This window comes from Camellia sinensis, chromosome 5 (assembly GCF_055761805.1).
Source record: "Camellia sinensis isolate YWXY chromosome 5, ASM5576180v1, whole genome shotgun sequence".
Classification (NCBI taxonomy): Eukaryota; Viridiplantae; Streptophyta; class Magnoliopsida; order Ericales; family Theaceae; genus Camellia; species Camellia sinensis.
Window position 1 is genome coordinate 127,613,308 of NC_138965.1, and position 17,757 is coordinate 127,631,064.

The window sequence follows — 17,757 nt, forward strand, 5'->3', positions numbered from 1 at the left end:
ATGAAAAATTTAGATAAGGATTTGAAAATTTTAAAAATGTGAATAAAATATAATTTTTTTTTTTTTTTCAATTTCTCTAGCCTTTTCTTTTCCTTTTACAAACCCTATACAAATCCATAATCTAAACACAACCTATGACAACATCCTGCCATGCTGCAACTATGCTGAAAATGTCAAAATAACCACAAACCATGTTCGTCACACAAGTTTCAAAGACAAACAACCAACAATTGATTTCAACAACATAAACCAACAATTCATTTATTTACAGCAGCAAAGAAAAGAAAACTAAGGACAGAGGCAGAGAGATTTATTTTCATCCCTCACCAATAAATAGTCTCTTTCTATAGAGTTCGAGTACGAAAACTTAAACATCATGTACAGATACAGACACTTGAGAAGCATAGATAGAGGCTATGGATCCACTGGCCCCGCCATAGCCTCATCACTCGAATCGTATTCGTCTTCGCTCAGCTCCTCATCATCGCTCGATTTCTCTTCCGGGGCAGCAGCTCCAACATCTTCTGCTTTGGCATATTTCTCACAGTATTCTGGATATGATTAAACACCACAATAAGTATAGTTACAAATTCGCATTAAGTGGCTTAGCACAAGAACAAAACAAGAATTGTTATTTAGAAAATGAATAGCAGATATTAAAGGGGAGGTGCAGATACCACATCCAAATGAAACAATTCGATATTGACGCCCTACAAGTGTTATTTTGAAAAAATAATAATCACTATCTAAAAGAAACAAGGCATTCTCTGAAAAAACCGCAAGGAAATGCATCTTTAAAAAGCAACAATCCGCTTGTTTTACATGGCACTAAATGCTTCCTAATTCTTTCAAAAGAGAGAGAATCACAATCAATGCACACCGGAAAGTGGCTAAAACAGCAGAACCACAAAACTACTAGCTCATTCACCCCAATAAAAATGTAGTGATACTACTAATTGCTTCCGATATTGAAACAAATAATTGTTCCTTAATAGGCAAATCACACGACAGAAAAAATAATTGATCATCCATATTGAATCCATCGTGTCGGATAATGTATAAAATTGTGCATGTCAAGGGGTCCATTGAGATCTTTTTTCTATGTCATAGACATCTTATTGAAAATCTCAAACAAAACATGTTTCTATAATGACTTCTTTTTTCTTTTTTTCTGTGGCAATGCCTAGAAGTTGAGCTTTTCACAAAGAACAATGCAATTCACAAAGAACAATGCAATTCACAAAGAACCTCTCACGACTACTTGCATGGTGTTTTCAATTATCCTTGAATCCATTTCGGCCCCCTGTTTGAACAAAGTACATTTGATGCTTCTTTCATATACCTATGTTATTAGGTCAAACATCACTATTCATTTCAGCCTATCTGAACTAATCTCGTATTTTCCAACAAGGATGGAATTTAACTCTTCTCATATGATCATATGCTATTAAATGAAATGAACACAAGACTATGCTTACCAGATAATTTTTACTCTCATAGAGTGTGTACTCTTACTATCTTTTCTCATATTTTATTTGTATATAGACTCGCTCGAGCTCAAAAGGTAGAATCATAAAAAAGGCAGAGAGAAGATGATCATTTGAGCATTGTCCGCAACAAAACTGCACCCAATTTCTTGGTCCCCTTTCTCTCTAAAACCATCAGCTGTACATACCACATTCAATATCCTCCTCTACAAAAAATATTGTAGTTCTATACAATTTTTTTATTTTTTTTTTTCTGGGATAAATAAGCAATTATTATTAAGAAAGCATCAAGATGATGTAACCAATACAAGAAAACCACCCCAAATTGGGGAAACCAATAAAACAAGGGCGAACCCATCACCTCATCTAAGAAATCGAGAAACATAAATAAATCCGGATCTACACTACCCTCCAACCAACTATACATAACTACAAGAAGACGATTCTGTAACCAAGAAACACCATGAAATGCCCCTAAAAAGATACGACGATTCCGCTCCAACTAAAGTAGCCACATGAAACAGAATGGGGCCAATAGCCAAGGCCACTGCCGACGCTGCCACCTGAGACAAACACCTCGCCAAGCCCAAAGGAAATCCAACACCCCCTGGGACTGAACCCAAGCAACCCCAAGGAGTGAACAGACGAAGCCCCGTAAATACGACACCAGCAAATAATGAAGAAACAAATGATCCACTGTCTCTGCATCCTCACAGCACATACAACACCAATTCACTAGGATATGCCCCCGCCGCATCAAATTATCCAATGTGAAGTTCCGACCTAAGACAGCCGTCCACATGAAAAAAACAACCTTAGTCGGAACCCCCGGAACCCGAACACTAGTCCAAGGAAAGACCCGACCACCATCCCCCCTCAACCCTGAATAAAATGACGCTACAGTGAACTGTCCCTTTGTCCCCACCCCATTCCACACCATGACATCTTCACCCACCCCAACTGTAAAACCCAAGTTATGTGTAGAATTATTTTATTGGATAAATTGGTAATTAAATTAATTTATATAGGTCATTTAGTAATATCAAGAAATTAGTTATGAGATGACATTATAATTTCTATAACTTAGTTGGGTAATTTTGCAATTTTGAAAAAAAAAATTAGGTTAAATAAGCCAACATGCCGTGGCTTTTAGTCTAGGAGAAAAAAAAAAAAAAAAACGAAACAGAGGCTCAGAATCGCTGTGGAGGGTTTGGAGGCTGTTTCTCAAGGGTTTGAAAAAGTAAAAGAAAAGAAGGGGAAAAAGAAAATGGGGAAGGAGGAGGATGGGTGCAAATAATTTATGGGAGCTTTTAGTAGACTATCGGATTAATTTATTCTATTGTTGTTAGAAGAAAAGAAGGATGGGTGCAAATAATAATTGTTTATGCGGTGTAATATTTTATTAGGTTTGTGAGATTGAGGTAGATCTTGGTAATTTGAGATTAGCTTGGGAAATATTATTTTAGCTGTTTGAGGTAAGTAACCTTCTATCATTGTTGGTTCATTTTTATTCCTATGAAATCGTTTAAAATTATAAATATTTATTTATAGCCTTCCTATTCTCTTAAAATAAAATATGGGCCAAGTATAAAACAACATCGGATATTATTACGAAAATTATTTGAATATTTTGTGAAACTATTCTGAAAATTGTACCAAATGTTTATTTTGAAAATATCGAATATGTTATTTAAAAGTTGTGTATTGTTAGAATTCTGAACATCACTCTAATCTGACTATGATTTGGACCCTAGCCAATGGGGGTTATTTATTGGCACAGAAACTAGTTTTTTTTTTTTGGCTTTACCATCGGCCTATGTGTGGTTTTGAGCCTTGTCATGGGCTAAGTGACCGTAGTCACCAAAACTTGAGTTTTGTGAATCGCATCATTGAACCATCTGAATATTGAACCATCGATTTGAACAACGAAATTTCTTCGAATTATCTCATTGTCTTTTCAACTAGAATGTATAGCTACTCTATTTATTTTCAACTATAAAACCATCTTACAAAATAATTGTTTATTTATTGAATTGTAGCAAAACTATATTTATTGGTTATCGACTATTTTTTTTGTATACTTGATCCAGCTAGCAGTGATCGTTAGTTGTTTACTAGGCTGTCTACCTTACCCTTATTTTATTTTTTTCCAGATTCTGAGGAGTAGAGTTGCGCGGGGTTTTTACTTGTGGGAGTGTCAAGAGTATGACTATGATTTAAATACTTGGATTATGATTTTGTTAGTGGATTAAATTAGTGGACTTGGTGGACAATTTTATATAATAAGAATTATTTATTTTTATGGATTTTGGCATTATGATACTTAAATATTTAATATAAGTGTTTTACATTGTTGGTTTATGTGATTGGACTCTTAGCCTTGCATGCTCACTTAAATGAGTGTGCGGCGGTGTCACGGAGCTTGGGGCGTGACACCAACAGCCCTCAATCCGTATAAAAAAACCCCTAGCTCCACTAACTGATCAACCTCCCAATCTTGAACCTCCTGGCGTAACTGAATATCCCAAACCACCACATCCCCAAAACCCAAATAAGACCCAACCGTAGCCTCCTGATCCGTCGCAATATTAAAAATCAAAGGGAAGCAGATCTCCAATACAACCTCCCTACACCACCTGTCCTACCAAAACCACACCCTAATCCCATCCCCCACCTTAAACCCTACCCACTTTCAAAACTCCACCCTCCCCATCCAAATCCCTTTCCATAACCCACAACCATAAGCACAGGACACAGCTCCCGAAACCCAACCCCCTCGGTCCACCCCATATTTCGAAGCCACCACATGCTGCCACAATCTATAAGGCTTCACAGCAAAGCGCCACAACCACTTCCCTAACAGAGCTCGATTAAAAGTCAACAACCTCCTCACCCCCAAACCGCCAGCTTGCTTGGGTTGACAGATCTGTCCCCAATTAATCAAATGTTACTTAAAATCATCACCACCACTACCCCACAAAAAGTCCTTCTGAAACTTCTTCAACTGTTGTGCCACCGACACTGGAATAACTTGAGCCGACATAAAATAAGTGGGGATACTACTCAACACACTCTTAATCAATGTTAACCGCCCGCCCTTCGAGAGAAATTGGCACTTCCAACCTGCCAGTCGACGTTGAACCCGTTCCACCACTCCACCACACCACTTTCACCTTGAAAGAAGCCCTTAACGGGAACCCCAAATAGGACACCGGCAAAACCGAGACCTTACATGCCAACACTGCTGCTAGGAAAGGAAGCCTATTAACCTCCCCAACTGGAATGAGCTCCAACTTCCGCAAGTTAACCCAAAGGCCCGATACTGCCTCAAAACTAAGCAAAACACATCTCAGATAGCCAACCTGCTCCACTTCCGTCGCACAGAAAATCAAAGCATCGACCACATATAACAAATGCGAAACCCCAATAGGAGTCCCAGCCAATGAGCCCACAACAAAACCTTCCAATAGACCTTCGCGCACGGCGTTATCCAACAATCTACTCAGCGCCTCCATCACTAAGAGAAATAGCAATGGTGACAAAGGATCTCCCTGCCGAAGACCGCAATGTGTCTGAAAGAAACCCACCGGAGTCCCATTAATCAACACCGACATCCGCACAATCGAGATACAGAATTTGATCCACTGACATCAAGTCTCCCCAAAGCCCATACAAGCCAAAACATACAAATGGAACTCCCAGTGAACATTGTCATGCGCCTTCTCAATGTCCAATTTGCAAATCAAACCAGGGCGCCCCTAACGAATCCGAGAATCCACACACTCGTTAGCTTGCGTCTAAGATCTACCTCCCCCCAACAAACGCATTCTGAGACTCGGACACCACTGCCGATAAAACTCCCTGAAGCCTATTTGCCAACACTTTGGCCAATAACTTACACACTCCCCAACAAACTAATAGGCCTAAACTCACAAACATCTTCAACCCCTCATTTTTTAGGAATCAAAGCCAAAAAAGTTGCATTGAAACTTTTCTCAAATTGCCCAGACACAAAGAAAGCCTCCAATGTTGCCATCACATCACTCTTAACCACGCTCCAACAATGTTAGAAAAAAGCCATAGTCAAACCATCTGGGCCTGGGGACTTATCCCCGCTTATAGCCCGCAAAGCCCCGAACACCTCCTCCTCAGTAAAAGCTCGCTCCAGCCTCTCCCGATCCTCTCCCAAAATCATATCAAACTGAACACCTTCCAGGCTAGGCCTCCATGTCCCTTCCTGTGGACGGAACAAATACCGATAGAAGCCCACTACCCCGTCCCTAATATCCCTAATTGTATGCAAGTCTCGGCCATCCACCCGCATCCTACTAATCTGATTAACCCTTTGATGAGCATTTGCCTTTCAATGGAAGAATTTTGTATTCCGATCCCCATCCTTCAACCACAAACATCTAAACTTTTGACGAAAGCAAACCTCCTCCATACGGAAAATATGAACAAAATCCTGTCTAGCCGCCTCCTTATGAATACCAGCATCAGAAGATAGCCCATCTTGAACCTCTAGCACATCCAAAGATTTAAGTAAAGGCACCACCGCTGCTTTTTGGCCCTCTAGCCGACCAAACACCTCCTTCTTCCACCTTTTTAAGTCTACTTTCAGCATCTTCAATTTATGAGCCAATACACAACTAGGAGAACCAAGGAACACATAACAATTCCACCATCCACGAACCAACTCCAGAAAACCCTCCTTTTGCAGCCACATATTCTCAAAGCGAAATGGCATAGGACCACCACGGATCCCCCCCACTATCAAGCAAAATGGGCTAATGATAAGACACAGGCCGAGGTAAACGAAGCTGAACAACCTCGGAAAAGTGCTCCCATCCCCCAGTAACCAGAAACCGATCAATGCGAGACAAACTCCGGCCATTTGACCAAGTAAAGCTACCCCCCTGGATAGGTAACCTCATAGCGCCCGAGGTCCTAGCATTCCCCACCTTCTCCGATGGCCAACGAACAACATTAAAATCACCCCCTACACACCATGGAACATCCCAGTGAAATGCTATGTTCTCCATCTCCTCCAGAAACATATCCCGTTCTGAATTCTGCACAGGCCCATACACCCCATCAAAACCCTATCGAAAATTATCCTCCACACAGCGGAACAAACAAGATACAGAAAAACCTCCAACCTCCTCCTCCTTCTCCCTTACCACTACCCTCCTATCCCAACATAGAAGAACCCTTCCCTCCTCCCACTGTGCCCAAAGAGGGCAAAAAAGTCCACTCCACAAATCTCTCCCCCCTCCCCCCAAACACCTCTCGAATCAGCTTCACCCCTACCTCCTCTATCTTCGTCTCTTGTAAACATACAATGTTAGCTTTGGCACTCCGCAACACTGCCTTCATCGTCACCCTCTTAACCTTATCGTTCAAACCCTGCACATTCCACGATACAATTTTTAATTTCATTTCAACAACAATGGTCCCCTCCAGTCTCTTCTTTCACCCCGTCCTACATGCCTCACACCATGATCATCACAGTACATTCGAAATTTTTAAGCTCCCGATTACCTTTAAAAGGGGTCACAAAAGACATAGATACCCCTGGACTAGGAGTCCCTTGCCGCCACGAAGCCTTCACTGCCGCAAATAGAAGCATGGCGTCCTTTTCGTGGCCTTCAAATGACAAACCCAAACACGACTGACTTCACTGATCCATTCTAGCACCCACTCAAACACAGCCTCAGCCGAAGGAATTTCCTCTCCAGTCAAACCCCCAGAGTTGTCGAACCCTCTCTATTGCTGTCCCATACATACAACCAAGTCACTATTCACCAATACCAAGGGTTGCAACTCTCCAGCATTGTCGTACTCCTACCCACCTCGGTCATCCCAAAGCGTACCTCAAGGCATCTCTGTTTCAAGTTGAGACTCCCGTTTGTTCGACTCCGAGGCCGCCAACTGAGTAGTAGCCCCCTCTGACTCCGTTACCTGTCACGCCCTTAGTTTGTCAGCAGATGGGTCACAGTGGACCACCAATTCCATCCCAGATGACGACTCAGACCATCAGTGATGGACACCAGCCCCTATCGAAACCACCCAACCCATCTCAGCTGGATATGTTTCACATGAAGCCTTACAACCCACTCCTCTGTCAGACCGACCCACATTAGGATCAATTGTGGACTGCCCAAGATGACCCAAATCTCCACTCCCTTTTGGGCTTGAAAGACCACCCCCTTTTGGGCCTAAATGACAAACTAAAGAGCCCACCCCCTTAACCTCCTGGCCCCCCGATTGAGGCCCCTGAATTTTTACCATAGCCCACCTACTTTGGTCCACCTCTCCTTTACGAGTTGCCAGGGCCTGTCTCCAGCCCAATTGCCCTCCTTTAGACCCCCTTTGGTAGCCCACATCCACTTTACGGTGGTCCAATGGGTGACTATTGCCCCGATAACCCATGGGTCTCTTCTCTCTCATAAATCTGTGCAAATAGTCATTCACCTCCAATCTCGGCTGAAATCCCTGCTCTGATTGCCCAAAATTCGCCCTTGCCTTGTATGAACCAGATACCCCCTCTTTCTCAATCGCCGGTGACCACAGCTTTACCACCGGATCTGCCTTTACACACACTGGCAGCGAAAACTACCACATCCCCCATCGGAAAGAGACTTGCGGTGGCGTATTCTCTAAGCATCGCACACATAACCGAATTGAACCTAGATCCACCGACGACTCATCTGCCTCGACAAAGCCATCACACCGATCACCAATAATACAGTACACCACGTCCCCACAGAGATGAAGAGGCAAACCTAGCACCCGAATTTACACACTCTTCTCAGGCCGCAAATTCTGGCGTGAAATACAAAAAGCCAATGGTGACCACCACTCCAACAGTAGATCAGACCCCTTTACTGTCCACCGCCATCGCAACTACCCCTCCGCCTCGCTTCTGGTTGGCAAAACAAACAAGAAAGCTGAAGCTCCCAACGGTCACACCTCTACCTTTCCCGAATGCTGCCACCAACGTCCAACCCAGTCAGGAATAGTTGCAAAACTCAAGCCTTCACCACCCAACCCCCCAATCTTGCCCACTAGCGACCTATCCAAGATCTGGAACCAATCCACCTCCACCCCAGAGCTAACAGCCCCTACAGAGTCACGTTTCATGGCCGACATTGTCCCAGAAGTGGACGCACCCTTCCTGGTACCAGTGGGTCGCGAGACCTTCTCCTTGCTCAGCCCAAAGCCGTCGAGAACCAACGCCACCCCTTCCCAGCCATCACCGAATGCTGACACAGGTATGTAAATCTGTTGTTACTACTTCCCTATCATAACTACTACTTGAAACAATGACCCCCTTCCTTCCTCGCCTCGTACCCAGACAGCTGTAGTCCAACTACCCCCACTCAGACGACCCAAAAACTGTAGACGACTAGGGTCCTTCGACGCTAACTTCATTCTGGCCACAATCCAACGAGCTTCCAAACCATTCAACACTACCGCCCGTCGAAGCCCCTCCACCCTCTCGATAATAGAAATCCGACGTTTCCCATCCACTCCCTCCGACACCTCCTCAAACTCGAACAATCGGCCACCGAGGAAAAGAATCCTCCAGCATGGCCCAACATCTTCCTTAACTGGGAACATTTACCTTCCTAAACTTACGGAGCTAGTGTGCTGTTCCCTATTGCAAACCTTTGGTTTTTACAATAATTCCCTATTTCCATACTATTTATGAAACCTCATAGAATTAATTTCATCACAAACCCTAAATTTCTTAGACCAACCAAAGATTTAACATTTTTTGACAACTGAATTACACTTAGGCCAAGTTTGGCATCCCCTATATAATCCATCTTTTTATCTTTTTATCTTTTTTCCATCACATCACCTCTCTACTTTTCTGTACATCTTTTCGTAAAAAGACAAAAAGTGCACTTATTTAGATCATCCCAAACAACCCCTAAATTTCTCCCAGCATAAACCTACCAACCGAAGCCCCAACTTCAACTCCACTTCTATATGTCTGTTTAATTTAATAGAGTTCTGAATAATTCGTAGTTGCCTCATTCTCTACAAAATATTTTAATTAGGGTTAATTACACTTTACCTCCTCAATTATTACTATCAGTTTGACCCCTCAACTTTTAAACCATGCATTTGGACCCCTCAAAGATAAAAATTATTTGACTTCCACCCCCTCCAGAAAGGAGGTATTTGTACGGTTTTTTATAGTTGACGGAGGGAGATGAAGTGTAATTAACCCTTTAAAGTAGTACTAATCTGTGACATTGTTATTAAAAACAACTAAACTAACATAGGGCCAGCAAAATTAGAACATAATGCTACATTAAAATACTTCAAATAGTTTTAAAACTGATTACAATGATAAACATTGTTTTGTTTGTATTAGCAAAGGGCAATAACCCTTTCTTAGCCATTCCTAAAAATTTGTGTTACACAAATTATGAATTTAAAGATTCATTCAAGCTGCCTTTCTGAGCTTTGAATTGAGTTGGTTTAAAGTTGCTTGACAAGATAAGATCGGTTTGTAAGTGGTTTAAATGTCAGCGAGGGTAAATTGGAAATTCCACCAACCAAACCCATTTTTAAAATGAAGGCTAATGCAGCTAGTTTGGGTTTAGCAAGAACCAACTCATTTACAAATAGGTTAATTAGGTTACTTAAAATGAACCCTTTGTGCCTAAACTAAAACAATATATATACAGCATAAATCAATTGTTTAGACCAATCTACAAAATCAATCCTCAAAAGAGACAAAAAAAAAGAAAAAAGAAAAAAAGAGGAACAAAAATGTGCTTAGTAATAAACCTTGAAGTACTCACAAGAGCTTCAGAAATTGCAGATTGGTACAAGGTTAAGGTCGTTGCAATTCAAAACAATATATTATAATTTCCATAACATCACCACCAACTCTACAATGTTACCTCCTGAGTCACAACTAACAACGCCACAACCACCATATCATCACCCTAATACCAATACCACTACCACCACCACTACCAACACCACCACCAATTCCTCACATCTGCCGAACCCTAGCCCCACTATTGCCCATATTTCACTCCAACAATAGCATCAGACACATGCTTTCACTACTTATACTTTCCATTTATACCTTTAAAGCTATTATTAATTCTGTTATAATCCAAAGTAAAAAAACATGTTTAGTAAATAGTTATGCAAAATAAATACTTTGCAAGAAACCAAATTTGGTGTGGTGTGCTGGCATAGCATGTTTGAGGAGATGAAACATCAAAGAAGATTTGGCATTGATGATTGAAGTAGGTGGTAGAGTTGAGTGTGTTAGGTGAGAGTTGAGTGTGGTAGGTAGATGTAAGTGTGTTAGGTGAGAGTTGTGTTAGGTGAGAGTTGAGTGTGGTAGGTAGATGTAAGTGTGTTAGGTGAGAGTTGAGTGTGGTAGGTGAATATGTTTTTTCTCTTCTATATATAGGAGAGTCATTGTATACAAATTGAAATCAATCAATAATACAATCAATATCTATACAATTCTCTATTTCTCTTTATACATTAAATTTCTACATGGTATCAGAGCAAGGTTAAGAACTTAGTATTTTTTGCTTCACCGGCGGGCGGCAATCTCGCCTTGGCCGCCCGCCGGACCTCAACCTAGTCCACTGGAATTTTCTACACAGACGTCGACATCAATAAGCTTCAAATTCTTCTTCTTAGCGACACACGTGTTTACCTCTGTCACGAAGCGCCTTGTAAGCTTCAATGACCAGAACCACCTCATTTGCAGACTTGGCTAGCCCATATTGCTGGTTGGGATGAGTATAGGCTAACTGAACATCGTCTCCGATCTGCATAAACACCGCTGATTGATTGAGAGAGAAATCTGCTGCTGCTGCTATTATTTCCCATGCTCATCATCAAGTTCAACAGCTCCACATGCTATCAATGCCCGACAAGCTCTCTCAACACACAGGCTCTCTCTCTTTCACCAGTACGGGGACGATAATTTCCTCACTTTACAGGGCAACTCCGATTCGATGACCACGTCGCAGCAGCAGCAGCCACGGGAGTCACTTCTCCATTCACACTTCCAGTAAAGATTATTGCACGCTGGACTCATTTCCAGCAACAGGCTGTTATGCTGTTTACAATTCTCTGTCAACTCTCATGTTTCTCACCCAATGGAAGTCCCATATCTCAGCAAGAGTGTCATTCATATGGGTCCGGTGTAATTGATGATTTTATTGAATTCAGACACAAGCTGCGTGAACTTGAAACCGTGATGCTGAGACCACTCTCGAGCTCTCTCTCTTCCTTTTGGCAGTTTGAAATCACACTTCTCACTCTCTCTCTACTCAAGCCCATGTGATAAAGTGGAGAGAGAGGGTGTTGGGTTTGCAGATGAGCATGTTTTGTGCTGGTGGAGATTGGTTTAAAAATAAAAAAAGGGGATGGGTGTGCAAAAGGTGTTGGAGGGATGGGTTGGAAAGTAGACATAGTGCTGGTGGGACCTCCCACTAGCAAAAGCAAGTTATAATCCTAATTACCCTCTCTCCACTAATTCCTTTTATTCTTATTATTATTATGAACAACCTCAGAACCCATGTGCTCTTTGATCCCTTTTATGACACTTTCTTTATTTTATTATTTTATTTTATCTTAAAAAAAAAAAAAAAAAAAGCCACCCACGTAGGCTTGTCCACTCTCTTTCTTCCGTTTGATTTCCAAATCTATTATTTTTATTTATTTTCTCTAAACCCCTTTTTTTAATCTCTTTCAAATACCCATTTTTATTTTATTATTTACTCAACATTCCCATCATTCTTTTCCCCACTCCAATATATTATACTAGCCTTCATTGATTCCACGGGCTTCCACCACTTCATTTTATTTATTATTATTATTCTTATTTTCACCACCAAAAAAAAAAAAAAAAAAAAAACTACATTCATTCTAGTTGATTTTTCTACATTACCACACCTCCCATTCGAGTTTGCAAAAACACACTTGTTTTATTCATATCAGGGATTCACCCCGCTCACCATTCCAAACCCAACACACACCAAAAAAAAAAAAAAAAAAAAAAACAAAACATAACAAACACCAAAACATTTGTTTTCTTTTCTGCAGACGGCCACCCACCGACCTCACTTCCACTACTTTGCCGCCGGTCTCTTCTTTTTGCCTCCGTCCTGGGCGGCCCTTGACGGTGTTGCCTCCGTGTTTCCCACTCCACTGGGCACGATCACTACTCCCTGCTCCTCCACTGCAGCATATGGCGGCCCTCCAAATCGGAACATAACGGTGGCCTTCCGCTTCAGCTCCTTATTTTCCGCCTTTAGCATACTTATCTCTGCTCGCGCATCCTTATACATGCGCTGGAGCAGAGCCAGTTGGGCGTTTAACTGCTGCACCTCATTTGTCCTACTCTGCAGCCGGTGCGACAAGTTTGTGACCGCAGTCATGATTTCAACACATGACTTCAATGTATACTGATTCGCCTCAATATCTGATTGCGCTGTCATTCTTTGCTCCACAGACCGCATAGGAAAGGTCAATGGAGCAAACTCAGGGGCGCTTGGTTGAGGTTCACGGGCAACCGCACCAGTTACCTCTCTTGTGGACTCGTTGAGGTCGGGAAAGAGAGTGAGCAGACTACGGGACAAAGAGGCCATGTTATGGGTTGCTGAGTGTTTCAGAGAAGGGTTGGTTACAGAGTGTTACAGAGTATCTCTCTCAAGACAACGAAGAATTTCTCAGAGGTTTTTAGCCAGTTTTTTGTCTTAGCCTCAGCCTCAGCCTCAGCCTCAGCCTCAGCCTCAGCCTCAGCCTCGTCTTGGTTAAATAGCCAAGGCAGACACGCGCATCGCGCGCCACTTGACGCCAGACGACAAAACGGGCGCGCAAGCCAATGTGGTGACGCGCCTCGCCATCATGTCCGGCACATCTTTTTATGACTTGGGCACGCCTTTTGATGGCACGCCTTTTTATGGATTGGGCACGCCTTTTGATGACACGCCTTTTGAAAGATTGGGCACACCTTTTGAGGGTGCGACTTTTTAAGGGTCCGACAAGACTCTGTAAACTGTCCCGACATTGATTCCGGTTAGCTCCTTCATGGGTCCGACAAGACTCTGTAAACTGTCCCGACATTGATTCCGGTTAGTTTCTACAAGGGTCCGACAAGACTCTGTAAACTGTCCCGACATTGATTCCAGTGAGTTTCTACAAGGGTCCAGCAAGACTCTGTAAACTGTCACAACAACTGTCACAACATTGTCTGCTACAACGGTCCGACATGACCCCATAAACTGTCTTCTACATCGGTCTGACACCGCCATCCAGTGTCCTCTACACCGTTATGACACCACCATACAGTGTCCTCTACAACGTTGTGACACCCCCATACAGTGTCCTCTACAACGTTATGACACCACCATACAGTGTCCTCTACAACGTTATGATACCACCATCCAGTGTCTTCACCAATGGTCTGACACGACCATACAGTGTCTCCTATCCTCTTTTATTTTTATGTATTTTCTTGTTTTATTACTCTCTCCAAACTCAAGTTGGTTAGTTCCTATCCCCCTTGAGTTTGAGGGGGGCTATAAGTGTGGTTGGTAGAGTTGAGTGTGTTAGGTGAGAGTTGAGTGTGGTAGGTAGATGTAAGTGTGTTAGGTGAGAGTTGAGTGTGGTAGGTGAATATGTTTTTTCTCTTCTATATATAGGAGAGTCATTGTATACAAATTGAAATCAATCAATAATACAATCAATATCTATACAATTCTCTATTTCTCTTTATACATTAAATTTCTACAGGTAGCAACTGCCATTAAACAAGATACATGGTAATTGTAGTATTTAGGGTGCAACAACATCATGGGCAAACAACATTGTAGTGGCTAATATGGAGGCACAGGCGGTCGAAATGGTTGCAAAATTGTGTGCCACAAAAGACAATGCAAGCAAAAACAAAGTTCCAGAACTGAAACAACAAATATTACTCTTTAGGAAACATACCTTCAATGTGAATTAGCAAACTTAACTTCAATGGAAATCTTTGTTTTCTTAACTTTTCTTTCATTTTAAAAGTATGAAAGGACTCTTAAGAGACAATGTAAATTGTCATGCAAGCTAAGAAGCACAAATACTTATAAGAAGGTGGCATGTTTGTGTTGTTGGACAATAACACTCATCTAACACTTTCCAACAAGTATTGCATACACGTCGAAATGTGTCTTATTTTTTAAAATTTATTTTAGACTCAGACATGCTTCAGACTCATGGGGACACACGTGTTTATTGCTTAGATATGGATGACTGGAAAGACAAAAAAAGGATTTAGTTTTTGCGTAGTCCCAAGATGCTTAAGAAACATAAATATCACATAATGCAGACCTTAAAAGGCTGCATCTAAACCTCATTTGGTATGAACATCTATAATAGTCAAACCCTTTTCAGATATATTAAGGAAAAGAAGTAGGGGATTTTCATCCAAGCAACATTATCATTGCAGAGCATGCATAACGGCAAGCATATAACTTCAAAAAAGTTTCAATACCTTTAACTCTTTGGTCGTAAGCAGTTCGATCACGCATCATGAGAGCTGCCGCCTCCCCATTCAACGGGTCCGATGGGTTAGGATACAACAGAAGTTGTGGAAGGAACACTTCAAATACATTTACCAGATCTGGCAAAACATGGCTAGCAAGATCACTCTTAACTATTTAATTAAAAGGTAACTTAAAGTACTTGATTGCGTTTTTTAAATTCAAAATTAAAGAATTATTGTATAGATAAACTTATTTCCCATTCTATGTTAAAGCATGGTTAGAAATCACGTTTGTTACTTAACGCAAAACACTATCTGAACCACTACTTTTTCTCAAGTGTTTACATTCAAGTAACAATGAGATTAGCAATAAGTTTATCCGTACACTTTTGTTTAATTGTCAATAATAAAAAATAATAAAAAAAACATAATCAGGTCAAAGAGCCAAACGCAGCAATATAACTCCTTTTACCAAACATAGGGCTCCAGGTCTGATTAATGACATCTAAACACACAGAGCCTGACCTGTAATTAAATTCACCAAGATTGTCAGACATGGAAACCATTCCTCTTTCAGCAAACAAATATGGTACAGTACCCATCATAGAAAATTGTAGACTATTTTTAACATTTTACTCACATCTCATCAACATTTGGGTGGTAGATCTTATTAACAAAGCCTATTGATGGAGATTTATATGGATAAGCATCAGGAAGTTCAACCCTTATTTTCCACACACCACCATGATAAGGACCTGCCATGACCCAAATTCAGGAGAATATAAAAATGAAATTAAAAGGGAGGAAGTTAAGAAAAGTTATTTCTGCTCAAATTAAAAAACACCCATTTCCATACAACTATTAAATTTAGCAAATTGGTTGAGGACTTAAAACAAACAAGAAGTGTGCAGCAAATACAAGAAACCAAAAGTAGCTCCCCTAGAAGTCTTCCACAAGTGGTGTAACTCCCCTAGAAGTCTTCCACAAGTGGTGATCATTTTAGAGTAAAGAAGTGAAAATTACAACAAGAATATACAAGCACAATCACATATGTAGATGGTCAACAGTGCAAAATCAATAAAATATGCATCAAGATTAGCAAAGACCCACAAGAGGAAACTTCTTGACAGCTCAAATTTTCATTCAAGATGTGTACAGAACATGTGATTGAGAAATGGGTAAGAAGATTTACTGTCAGTGGGTCCATGGAAATGTACATAGAACTCTTGCATCCCATCATTGATCATCTCAACCTTGTAATCACTCATCATCCTAGTTTTTTTGAAAAAGAATTAAAAAACAAAATTCCAAAAAAATAAAACCAAAAGTACAAATTAATTCAAAAGAAACAAAGGAAAAGACAATTCAAGAGATCAATTAGAGGATTAACAATTTCATCAAGTCCATCTCTCGGCGTTTGCTTGGGGAAGACATGATTTTTTTTTTCTCTGCAATTTTTTTGCCCTTTTCGTTCGGTTGTTTGGAAACTGAGAAGAAAGAGTCAGAAAGAGAGAAGGCAGAGAAAAGCAAATGAGTTACTTGCAAGCAAAATAGTTCACTCAGTCTTCAGACATCAATGAGTGAAACTTGGAGATAAAATAGAATGTAATTGCCAATAGGTCCCTTGAAATATTGTTATTTTGTCAATACATCTATCATTTTCAAGATTATCTCTTCTACATACCTAGTGGAGGGATGGCTCTATTTGCCCTTCAAAAATTGGTTGGATACCTTATCTTAGTGATTTATTTTTATTTTTATTTTATTTTTATATTCCTATGATATGATGAGTTTATATGCATTTTAATTCAAGATGCAATAAGCATTAAAATGACTTTTGACAATAATATATTATATATATAATTGCAAGACTTTTCATGCTAAAATTCATCCAACCAAATTTGATTTTTACCCAACACTAAGAGTTTGTTATTTTTAGTTAACTTATATCCTACATATTTTTCTTACCTTTTGTTTCTTCTCTCTTTTCTTGTTTTTTATTTTGTTTTGTTTTGGTATTTTTTTTCCTACGCCGAAGCAAAGAAGGATAACTTGTTTGGCAAACTATTTTTGAAACATATGCTTTTAAAAATTAAGTTTATGAAAATAACCCAATTTTAAAACATAATACAAAAATAGTTTTTGAATTTTTAAAAGCTATACTTTTGCTCAAATATAAAACTAAGACCATCTCCAACGGTTCACCAAACTTGATATCAAATTTAAATTTTGATAAAAAAGTTATTGTTTGGTGCTCTAACGGTTGCACCAAATCGATATCAAAATGAGATTTCACCAAACGATTCATCAAACTGAGGACAGGCTTCGCATTTCATCAAAACACTGTACATGACCGTTGGGGGAGACGAACCGGTTGACCAACCGGTTGTCCATGAAAAAGTTCAAACAGTTCAACATTTCTGGTTTAAACAATTTAAAAAAAAAAAAAAATTTGGCTTACCGGTCGACCGGACCGGCTGGTCGACCAACCGGTTGTCCCGGAAAGGGTTCAAACAGTTCAACATTTCTGGTTCAAACAATTCAAAAAATAAATAAAATAAAATTTTCCGCTCACCGGTCGACCAACCGGTTGTCCCGGGACAGATTTGGTGAAAAGTGAACCGTTGGAGCATCTGGTACCAAATTGGGAAAAATGGTAATTTTTTTACTCAGATTTGATAAAAAGTTTGGTAAACCGTTGGAGATGCTCTAATAAGTATTTTTTAAACTTTTCGATTTTTT

The 17,757-nt window shown here is 40.5% G+C and overlaps 1 protein-coding gene across 1 annotated transcript; it reads right to left on the reverse strand.

The window, feature by feature from the left end:
• Window positions 1-207: 207 nt before the first annotated feature.
• Window positions 208-16,682, reverse strand: LOC114296198 (ubiquitin-conjugating enzyme E2 5). The gene is made up of 6 exons (XM_082869779.1): window positions 16,406-16,682; window positions 16,208-16,287; window positions 15,656-15,770; window positions 15,488-15,540; window positions 15,025-15,153; window positions 208-551 (listed from the first exon to the last, which is right to left on the reverse strand). The coding sequence occupies exons 1-6, from the start codon at window positions 16,447-16,449 to the stop codon at window positions 415-417; spliced, it is 558 nt and encodes a 185-aa protein (XP_082725905.1). The 5' UTR covers window positions 16,450-16,682; the 3' UTR covers window positions 208-414.
• Between the last annotated feature and the right edge of the window lie 1,075 nt (window positions 16,683-17,757).

Excerpts from the sequence above, each read along its gene's own strand:
- LOC114296198 (XM_082869779.1), bottom strand. The coding sequence starts at position 16,449 with ATGTCTTCCCCAAGCAAACGCCGAGAGATGGACTTGATGAAATT. Across the intron at positions 15,154-15,487 it reads GACCTGGAGCCCTATGTTTG|ATCTGGTAAATGTATTTGAA; the intron begins GTAAAAGGAGTT and ends ATGTTTTGCCAG. Across the intron at positions 552-15,024 it reads TTACGACCAAAGAGTTAAAG|AATACTGTGAGAAATATGCC; the intron begins GTATTGAAACTT and ends AATCATATCCAG.